This window comes from Helicoverpa zea, chromosome 5 (genome assembly GCF_022581195.2).
Source record: "Helicoverpa zea isolate HzStark_Cry1AcR chromosome 5, ilHelZeax1.1, whole genome shotgun sequence".
Taxonomy (NCBI): Eukaryota; Metazoa; Arthropoda; class Insecta; order Lepidoptera; family Noctuidae; genus Helicoverpa; species Helicoverpa zea.
The window spans coordinates 7453499-7465164 of record NC_061456.1 but is presented as its reverse complement, the minus strand read 5'-3'; the positions used below and the strand labels follow the sequence as shown (position 1 = coordinate 7465164).

General features: G+C 35.7%; 1 protein-coding gene across 3 annotated transcripts in view; it reads left to right on the top strand.

The window, feature by feature from the left end:
* Positions 1-70: 70 nt before the first annotated feature.
* Positions 71-11666, top strand: part of LOC124630245 (polyamine-transporting ATPase 13A3-like) — a 23941-nt gene continuing 12345 nt past the window's right edge. For 2 of the 3 annotated variants that reach the window (XR_006984407.1, XM_047164025.1), the window contains exons 1-9: positions 71-269; positions 5955-6182; positions 6328-6556; positions 6678-6882; positions 7176-7389; positions 10174-10304; positions 10389-10571; positions 10890-11078; positions 11377-11589. Coding sequence is in view for 2 of the 3 variants with exons in the window: in XM_047164025.1 (XP_047019981.1) it covers positions 236-269; positions 5955-6182; positions 6328-6556; positions 6678-6882; positions 7176-7389; positions 10174-10304; positions 10389-10571; positions 10890-11078; positions 11377-11589 (1626 nt within the window). In the remaining variant the exon portion in view is untranslated. The remainder of the gene's footprint in view (positions 270-5954; positions 6183-6327; positions 6557-6677; positions 6883-7175; positions 7390-10173; positions 10305-10388; positions 10572-10889; positions 11079-11376; positions 11590-11666) is intronic. The other variant, XM_047164026.1, reaches the window with a different exon arrangement.

The following is an 11666-nucleotide window of genomic DNA, read 5'->3' as shown; positions in this document are numbered from 1 at the left end:
TCATTTGATGTTTTAATTATCTGTAAATCAATTTATTCACCCCCCTAACCCCATGCCCCTGTCCCTTGTCATTCGTGTCAAGGTGTGATGTGAATAGGTGCGGAGTAAATCCCCCAAAAAAATCTTAAATAATATGCGATGAGGTAGCACCGGTTACTTAAAAATAACTAAACAACATCTAAGTAATATGCCTTAACTCTTTTGTGTTATAAACCTTTTAATAGTTTTCGCGGGAATGCCGAACATTAATAATGCCTGCGCCGCCAATGGTAAGTCTTGCACACTTGATTAAATATCTTGTGACTCATAAAAAAATACAAGAATGCAATACATGTGACTTAAAATAAAGAAAATAATAAGTATATTCTAATTTCAACATAAAGTGTATATTTCCCATCCTTGAATTTATGACTGCGGTGCAGAAATGTGCTGTAAGAATATGTCTCATAATATTAGCAAATTTTAGCCTCTCCTGAAAAAGCACACGTTGAAATAAGACAGAGGGTCAAGGCTTGTTATAAATAACTGCAGATTGTAAAATATACAAACGAAATATGTATTATTCGAAGTGTCTCATATCAACTAGGCTTAATAAGCGTAATTATTGCGCGACTGCTGTATTGCCATGACACTTACCTCATGCTCAACAGGAATATTTATGTTTATTTGAAAATCTATTTCGTCAACACTCCATTACTTAGATCAGTTTCATATTTCCATAAAATCCAAAACAACTTATGTACCCTTTCATAATTATTATAATTAGAGCTAATATTCAGAACTTTTCTAGTAGTCTGATTTTTTTTTAGTGATAATTTTAGGATATAAAAATATTGCCCTGATTGAGCTTAAAGTTATACTGATATACTATATATCAATATTGCTGACCATTTCAAAATATTATGAAATTTGTATCGTCGGAACAAGGTGTATTTGAAATAAAATAAAACATAGATTTCAAAAGTAAATAAATAGCTACCTAATACTAGCTAATTGACAGTTATGTACATACCATACCTTCATTAAGAAACATGCAAAGTGGATCCTGGTCCTATTTGTTTCATTAAATGTTATGAATCAGTTTGATCTTATGTGTTACTGTCAGATTTGCTTTTGCATAGTTAGGTTTTCAGAAATATTTTGCAATGCTATGTTATGAGCCTTAAACCTACTGTTGAAAAACGTTGAACAAGAAAACAATAGTCATTATGTCCTGAAATCTCATTTCCTAGTGTGTTAGATTCAGGTATACTGTCTCTTGCAACATTTTAACCTTTGCAGTAGGAAAGTATTTTCTATATCACTTATTACAGCTAAGCAAAAGCCTTTATTTTATATTTCTCATTTCTGTTCCTTAAAAGAAAACTGTAGGATTCCTTACGCATTCATGTTAAGCGGTGTAGTAACTTCAAGCAAATATTACAAAATTTTCTTTAATTAGATCTATATTTTATTGAATTTATGTTTATTTATTCACAAACTTAGTAGAAATGCCTAAGTGCGAATTCACAGCATTATCATTTAAGCTATATGTGTTACTGGGGGTAGCGTTGGCATAAAATAAAAACACAATTGAGCAAACCTATTCTTTAACTGATTTGAAATAAGAACTGTTGTGTTTTTGTTTTATAAGTGAGGTGATTTCTCTGTGTTTGCACTGTTTTGTTATATTTTGTGTGTGAATAACCTTTGTTGTCTGTATAATATTTGTGTTTTACATTATACACCCATTAAGCATTTGGTTAACAGACATTCATTCATAATGTACTAATAAAAATACTAACAAAAGAATGTTTAATCAATTACTATACTAATCTAAACTGTGGTATCCAGTGGCGGATTAAGAGTATCCGAGGCCCTAAGCACAGAGCCTGTGTAGACCCTCTATTGCTTAAATGGAAATGGAAGGAATGGAAGGTTGAAAAAATTGACCGAGCGAAGCGAGCGTGATGCCTATTGTAGTTAGGAATGCGCGAGCGAAGCGAGCGCGAAATTTTTTTCTTACTCGTACGGAGGTAAAATGTATCCCAAACATACATAGTTTCTGAATACGCGAGCGAAGCGAGCGCGAAATTTTAATTATTTTTAAGACTCAGAACCAAAATTACGTTCAATGTAGGCCAAACGTACGTACTTAACTTTTTATTTGTTGACAAATGTAAAAACGAGGACATACAGTTTCTGAATACGCGAGCGCAGCGAGCGAGAAATCTTGATTATTTTTTAAGACTCAGAACCAAAATTACGTTCAATGTAGGCCAAACGTACGTACTTAACTTTTTATTTGTTGACAAATGTAAAAACGAGGACATACAGTTTCTGAATACGCGAGCGAAGCGAGCGAGAAATCTTGATTATTTTTTAAGACTCAGAACCAAAATTACGTAACAGGGCTACATGTCAAACCTTCATTTCTTTCTACAAGTTTCGTTGGACAAGTAAGATGGATATATACGTAAGATCGATAACAACGTCAACGCGACGTCGGTCCGCAGACCACTTGGAAGGCCTCCAGGGACCACCAGTCGTCCGCGGACCACCGGTTAAGAACCACTGATCTAAAGCATCCAAAATTTTCGGATATGTTTGTTGTATTGCACTCGTAGTTACAGCGTGAGCTTCCCAACGAGTGTCCGATAGCGACTTCAAAACGCTATCGTTGCCTATTAATTCTTTTAAAACTGCCCAACGATGAGTAGAAGCCGAAAAAAAATTGTAGGTATAACAACTGGGGCCCGATTCTCCTAAGTTAATATTGTCAAAATCGAATAGAAATTGAATCGCAATATGATCGGAATAGCAGTTTTAACCTTATCGGGCATTCTGCTACTAATATAAGACCAATCGTATTCCAACGAAATTCGGTTGGTTTGCGATTGGTCTCCTATTTTGGTGATTTTGGTCTATAGTTTGTTCTACAATCATATTGCAATCGTAAATCATTTGCAGACAAAATGATTTATTATTGAACAGGACAGAAAAGGATAAAAACGTTTATTTCAAAGAAAAAATAGCGGAATGCCATATACGCTTAAATCGTAATTGAGTCAGGATTGGATCTCGGTCGAACCGAGTCAACGTGAATCGTATGTCGCTTAAGTAAAATTAGGAGAATCGGGGAAAAAAAATCTCTGCGATCGTACAACAATCAAGAGCACTGTGATTTCAGACATATTGTGGATGAATCTCTATAAAATGCAGGTATAAACTGAAACGCCAGCAGAGGATGGAGGCCCCTGGAGAACAGGGGCCCCAAGCACGTGCTTGTTGTGCTTATCCGTTAATCCGCCACTGGTGGTATCACTTTCACTTGTCTATAATACGCAAGACATTTTTCTGCCCCATGCTTTATTACATCTCTAACATGGAACCTTCACTGACACAGCTTCTGCTTGCATCACCTTTAACAATTATTTTCACTTATTAATTAGAGTTTCGGGAGTTCGGTTTATAATTATAGACTTATTGGTTCAGTTACATGCACATGTATATTTATTTATGCACTTTACAATATACATATTTGTAATATAAGTGCAGAAAAACAAAAGCAAAAGATTGTCTCACACTTAAGTCATCAAACTAGTCTTTAAAAGTATTTAACCTTGTGACCTGTAAAAATTAAAACCCTCATGTGAAATATAAAACCCAAAATAACATCTGCATTGATCTTACATACTATTGCATTGCATATAAGGGAAAAACACAAGTTAAACTTTAAATAATATATGTACTTCTATTGTCTGCTTGCTTTTCCTTGTTTAACATTATTTATATTCTATGTGCAGCTTCTTTTGAATCTGCTTTAAAGAAACTAGTACTAGGGTATTCCCTCAGCAAATATAGTATCTTACAAATCTTATTGGTTTATCCCTGAGTTCATTTTAAATCAAGAATGTTATACTTCCCAATCTATTCATAAGAAGAGTCATTAAAAATTTTTGGTTTAAGAACAACTTTATTTCTCATAAAGAATTTTACATAATTCACTTACTGAGAAACAATATTTAAAACTAACATAAATGATTCGAACGCACAAAGGTAGGTACTTCTATAAAAAATAACACAAACAATCAAAATAAATACAAAAAATGTGGGTAGAACCAAATCATAACATAGATGCATAAAGTAGGTTTGTAATAAATTAAAGAGATCATCAAAAGAATATCCAGATTTTTTAGCATAGGAACTGATGATTTTTTTATCTTATAAACATAACACATCATAGTTATCTATTGGGTTATAAATCTTGAAAATAACCTAGGCTTAATTAATGAACATGCATGAACAGAATCTGTTAACTCAGAACTCCAAAACATTACTGGTATCGAGAGTAAAAGGGTGTAAAAACAAGTGAGATTGGTCTAGGCTTCATGGGCACGCATGCAGCTATGCATTTCAGGGACCGCGGCCAAACCAACGCGCAGGTTCATTGACCGAATGGCGGGTGTGGTACAATTATTAACTTTTGTTAATATCTTTGTTCATTGGGAATGGTTTCGCTAGATGACTGATGACATTATTTTTCTATTGATGACACATATTTTAAGGATCTTTGTGCTTGAACCGGGCTCGGTCGCCTAAAGCGCGATCTCCGAATACACGCGGTAGCTCGACTCGGTTCGCCCCGCCTCCTGACCAGTGGGTGAGGTCAACTCTCAATAGGTCATAGGTCCTTTGAGCTAGTTTCAGATTTTCAGAAATCTGTTTTATCAGAAGTTAATTAATTGTTTAAGTTGAATTTGTTCCAATTAAAAAATGTGAACTGTTTATTAAGCCATAAAGTTACAGTATCAAAATCAAAAGTATTTTTTTTAAAGTAGGCTGGTAATCAGCACTTTTTGAAGGTCAAATTTACAAAAGACAGAACTCATTATTAGTTCTTGGTTTTGCAAACTGCCGGAAAAACAGCTGAAGGTAACAAGCGCCGCTGCACACTCGGATGTTAGTAGCTCAGCTTGCCTAGGCCGATCACATAACTATGCCGTTTATGACTAGGCTAGTCAAGAGCTTATCATTATCATCTCTCAAGCCTTTTCCCAACTACGTTGGGGTCGGCTTCCTATACAATATTAAAAAGTTATCAAGTTTCCCTGTTTAATTTCATTGCTTGAATACAAATTGGTGAATTCAAACAAATGAGGAAAATACCTGCGTAATATGTACCTATGCCGAGATATTATCTGAAATGTGACATTGCGATAAAATACTATCGAAGTCCTGACCGAATGGAATAATGACATAAGCTCGATGTGGTCACACGGAAGAGCTGCACTGCAATATGCAGTCTCACGCTAGTTCGCAGTGTGTAACAGTTTATGCGTTTTATTTATTCCGGGTTTGGGCGGACATGAGCAATACAATGTCACGGTTTTACGTGTATCGATTAATTACGTACTACTAGTACACTGCGCTTGTGCAATTTATGACCTAGTTGAATTTATGTTTTATTACGTAACAGTGACCGTCTCTGGTCTTTTCTGCCCTGTATCAGGGTCGGCATGGTGGAAGGACACGTTTTCTAACCTTTGTCTTCTTGTTTGATATGCATTACAGAAATAAAAGGTGCAGATAGGACTTTTTTGCATGTAATAACAATGTTAGCTGAGATTCAGCTTTCGTTTTCATCTGTAACTAATACAAAATATTGAACTGACGTCGATTTGGAGACCTAAGCTCGGCCAGAATCGCTCGTTCCCTGTATGACCTGCATGTTCAAGCCCTGACCTAAATACAATTCGTTGACATCCCCGGTCCTCCATTTCGACAACAGAGGTGATGGGCAACTGTAAATATCGATTACAGCGCCTCTTTCTTTCCATCACCACGATGTGTGAAGATAGCTGTAAAGTTTGAAAGTTCTGAAAATTAAATTCAAAGCAAACAAACACAGTGCCACCACCCACGGCCAACAGCTATCCCCGGTAAGGTATGCAGACCGTTTGTTTGAATTGCAGACGAATACGAAGTCATTGGCGAGACGCAGTGGCAAGTTATCGAGAGCAGCGGCGATGAGCAGACCATCAACATCCATGGCTTCACGTATTCCAAATTACGCGCAGCTTTATTACACACCGTGTGCATATTACTATGTGGATTACCATATTTTGCCCTCGCTTATTATCCATCGTACAACAGATTCAAATACATAAAATGCAGTTTGAAAACGGCTAAAGAAATTTGTGGTAAGTCGATGGAAAAATTGATTTTAGCTGATTAACCGAAGTCGAATTCTGAACGGTTCTAGCTTGATTCGATATCACATGACTCAGCCTTTTTTCTGTTATATTTACGTCAGTCAATTGCATAATCATTTTGATTACTTTTTAGTTATCGATGCAGACGGCGGGTGGACCACAGAGAAAGTGCTTGAGATCGACCTGAACCTATCCAACCATAAAGATAACAGACTGCGATATTTTATGTACAAGCACAACCGTTTCATTTGGCTTAATGATCAAGGAATCTTCATTAATGTTCTTGCACTCAATGAGAAACTCACTATTCAGTTGTTGATGGAAAACATGTCCGGCATAAATAAACGACAGCAAAACGAATTGTACGTATGACGAATATTGATAGACTGAGATTTAAGAAATCAACTGCATTATAAAGTTATTTATTATAGATTTTTTTATTTAATAACTGAATCCATTTTTCATTATGGTTGTAATTTTTAGGATCAAACTGTATGGCACCAACTCAGTAGAAGTAGAAGTTAAGAGTTACTGGACCCTGTTCGTCGAAGAAGTGTTCAATCCATTCTATTTATTCCAAGTCTTCTCCATTATACTTTGGTCTTTGGACGAGTATTATCAGTATGCTACTTGCGTTTTCCTCCTGTCCGTTGCGACCTGTATGCTGGCGTTATATCAAACGAAAAAGGTAATTTATTAACTATATGTATTACGTAGTTGTACATAATCATTACTATTTATATAAATTACAAGTAACCTAAAGTGGTTTTTGCCATTCTATCCCGGCTTATGCAGCTAGCATTAAAACTTTTAGAGTCGGAGTAATCTTATAATGTAGTTATGAGAATGAGTCTTGCAATTAAAAGAATTTGGCGTTCGCACAAAAACTCGCTCCATCCCAACGACATGACTCCCCAGAGGAATAAATTTCTACTTTCAGAGTTCTAAATTCAAATTTTTAAACAAACTACTTTTCAACAGATGAGCATCAACCTGCACAAAATGGCCGGTTCTACCAGCGCTTTTACCGTAACCGTTTTGCGTCCAACCCGCTCGGGCCGTGAGGAGTGCGTGGTGAACGCTTGTCGACTCGTTCCAGGAGATGTACTAGTGCTGCCACCTGACGGCTGTGTGATGCCTTGCGATACCATGCTCCTTACTGGAACCTGCATCGTTGATGAAAGCATGCTTACAGGTAGGCATTTGTTTAAGGAAACTTTGTTTCACCACTTACTGATAGACTCTAATATACTTTTGAAAGCGACAGATAGACTTTTGGTGGTTTCACAGGTCTCAGATAGCATTATCAGCCTTTATGTGGCAGATAACATTAACTATCAGATAAATAACTGACACTTTATCCAGTGAAACAGCGATGAATAAACAAATTAATGTGGGTAGGGAACGTGCCACTCTCTCTCACAATTATACGCATTTGGATCACTTTAACATTTCACAATACGGACTCTTGAGTTTATTTATTTGACCTACAATTTTAAATCAAGACCCAAGTCTTATTAAGTAGAAGACTGCTTATTAAGTTCTTCGTAAAGACAATTGTGGAAAACTATTTAATTGTTTATATTTTTAAGAAGCTACAAATTACAGTTTTCACTACTTTTTTCTGCAAGTTCGCATACAGGTTTATTACACCAAGGCCACCAATGAGCACTTAGGGCTTTCATTCTTATTAAAGGAAATTTGATTGGCTGAATCTTTGGTTTAATTTTCGTTAAACTCTCTAAATAGAAGAAACGCGAACCGATTCTGTAGCCGTTCTTTCCCCTCGACAGCTTGATTAATACGACAGACATGGCCTAGCTGGAACCATTTCAATTTAAACCGCGCACCAATATTCTCTGTTACAATCACACGCGCATTCCTCCTTTAAAGAACGTACAAAATTGACGTTTATTAAGAATTGATCTTGTCAATTAAATCGTATCAATACATGACTCAATATGTATAAAGTTATTGATTCCTATTAGTACGTTTGTTACGTATCCACGTGTTAGATGTCAGTTTGTATACTACTGTTTATAAAACATAATTATGTAATATTAAATTATCTCATTACATAATATTTAAAGCAAACAACTCGTAGAGATGCTTTCGTCACAACTAATCTTATGGCAAGCTATGTAAATATAGTATTTTTCTTATGTATTAATAGTTTCACGTGTAAATGTCATTGAATGTGGCCAGCGGAAAATTTTAAAGGGTTATTTTAAAACTATCGTTAAGTATCCAATAGAGTCCGTCATCGTGAATTAGGTCAGGACAGCTCGCCGTCATTAAAAGTTACTCGCTTTGAAGGCTGATATGAGCGTAATCGGTTCAATCGGAATGTTACTGTATTTCGCATACATTTATGTTATCAGTCCTGAATGCGTAATTAAACATACTTTCTAATTAAAATGTAAAGCTGAAACCTCGTTATAGCACAAAATAAGATATATTCCTATAGAAATCTACAAACCTGATTTTCTGTATTGTGAACTTTACCTTATTTCACTTCAGGCGATTAACGTTCATATAATATTAATATGTGTATTCATATAATATGTGTTTTTTTTTTGGCTGATATATTTATCGGGAACAAATATAATGACCACCATAAAATGCTTTGATACCCTTAGTTTTGTAACCAGAAATATCTACTGAACACCAGAAAAATAAAGTCTAAAAATGTAATAGTACCAGCTATATTAGTCACGACTTCACTTTAAATTGTATTCGACCACCAAATTTAGTAAATGATCACCAACTCTTGACGACCAAATTAATGTATTATTTTTGCCTAAATAAGTCACTGTGATTGCCATAAAATGTAGGCTTATTACCAAATAAAGTATTATGATGCCATATTAAGTTATGTGTCCGGCTTGCAATGCATGCGTGAGTGTCAGTATGACGAGTGACAGGGGAAAATGGAAGAAAATGACATATTGCGCCGACCCCAAGTAAAATTGGGAACAGGGCAGGAGAAAGAAGAAGAAGAATGTGTTTCTCAATACACTCCCTCGAAAACACACTCTTATCGCACTGTTTAGAGGCATGCAATAGACAATTTTCCACCCTAGTGCAGGAAAAGGGTCCCCATAATGTTATACAATTTATTGTATCAGGCCGAACTTATTTTTTTGGAGTCAGTTTACTTAAACAGGATAGCAAGATGTAAAAACTTTGATTATCATTTTATATTAAAACGCTGGTATAATTTTGATGATCATTTACTACTTTTGGTGATCTTTACTACTTTTGGGATAACAATGATTTATTTGGACTCATTTTGCTTAAATAGGATAGCAGAATTTAAAAACTTTGGTTATAATCTTACTTTAAAATGGTGGTCTAATTTTGGTGATCATTTACTATTTTTGGCTTACGCATGATTTATTTTGGAGTAATTTCACTTAAATAGGATAGCAAAGTGTTATAGTTCGGCCATTCAGAGAATGCGTTCCTGACACGTCGCGATTGAACTGACGACGTAACTTTGCAATGGCGTTGCAGTTACGATAAAAATATTTTTGCTGGTTGTTTACCGTTTTAACAATTGAGGAGCATTAAAACAACATTATTATATCAATAATCAATGAATGTAGTTACGTCGTCAGTTCAATCGCGACGTGTCAGGAACGCATTCTCTGAATGGCCGAACTATAAAACTTTGGTTATAGTTTTACATTAAAATGCGAGTTTCATTTTGGTGATCATTTACTATTTTTGTCTGCTATTTGTTACTATATCTGGTGATCAGTTAAACATAAGCCATATTTATCAGCCAAAAAAAAACACAGTTTTAAAATTAGTAACAAAGCAACAATCGGAATACAATGGTGCAAACATTAATACAATGTACAAGTTACAAACAGGTTTGATGGTAGAAAGATGCACCTGGTGTCATATAAATAGGGATTATATTCCCACTTTTCTTTATAAGAATGCTTTGTGTAAATATGAATATTTCTTTTAGGTGAAAGCGTGCCCGTAATGAAAGGCCCCCCTTGCTCGTCTGCAGAAATCTATTCAACCGAAGGACACAAAAGACACACTTTATTTGCTGGCACCCATGTTTTGCAAACACGATTTTATGGCAACAATCAGGTACGTAGTAATTTTTTAAGCATCATAAATATTATAATCCTATTAAATCGGACCAACTTTGACTTATACATGCTTCCTCTTCAGGTTTTAGCTAAAGTCGTACGCACTGGATTTTACACAGCCAAAGGAGAACTGCTAAAAAGTATTCTGTTTCCGAAGCCATTTGGGTTCCAATTCTACAAGGATGCCGTCAAGTTTGTCATATTCATGTTCTGCATTGCCGCGATCGGAATGGGATACTCTATCTGGCTGTATGTCGTGCGAGGAGTAAGTATAATTGCAGTATAATTTACTTAGTACTTTCGACTATAAAATGGTATGACTTGTGTACAATTTTTTGGTTATTTAAGAATCCGATAATCGTCTTCTTGCTATTCGCAGTAAGGTTCAAAATTAATTTAATAGTCACTTTCAGTGAGACTAATGCCCGACAAAATAGAAATTATTCTTTAGTGAAATTCTATAATTGCTCAAATCTAATACTAATCTATATAGTACGTTAGTTGCGAGTCCCAAGTTGCTGTGTCCTCTTAAGATAAAAACCACCATTAAAATCAATATTAACATAATTTCCTATATCTGCAGAGTCTCGTAGGCACAATAGTGCTCCGCACCCTGGACATCATCACGATCGTAGTGCCGCCCGCACTGCCGGCCGCCATGACAGCCGGCATCGTCTACAGTCAGAACCGACTGCGCAAAAACAGGATCTTCTGCGTATCTCCGCCTAGGATTGTCATTTGTGGAAAACTACAAGTTATGTGTTTTGATAAGGTAAGAAATAGTATTATACCTATATTGTCTCATAGTTTATCTCATTAGAAGATTAACTTTTTTTCGAAATACCTAACTCTAATGTCTATACAAAAGCTTCACCTAAGTTTTAGTTGTAGCGCTTTTGGCAACAAACATTCGAAGATGGTAAAAAAATATATCAAACAACCATACTCAGTATTACAACAAAAGAAAATGAAGTTATAAGCATTCATAAACAGACATTACATCCACATAATACCCATTGCTTCAAAAATGTCCCAAATATGTATGTACTTCAAATTATTTAATTTTCTAGACTGGCACCCTAACCGAAGACGGATTAGACTTCTACTCCGTAATACCGGCTCGGTCGGGTGAGAAGTTCGGCGAATGTGTAGTGGATGTCGGCGGCTTACCCGTGACCAGCCCCTTGATCCAAGCGCTGGCGTCCTGTCACTCGCTCACTAGTATACAAGGACAGCTCAAAGGTGATCCTCTGGACTTGAAGATGTTTGAATTCACGCAGTGGGTAAGTGATGGATTTTTAATATCTTATTTTTGAGCCTAAATAGGCCTCATATTAGACCATTTTGGATAAGGGCCAAT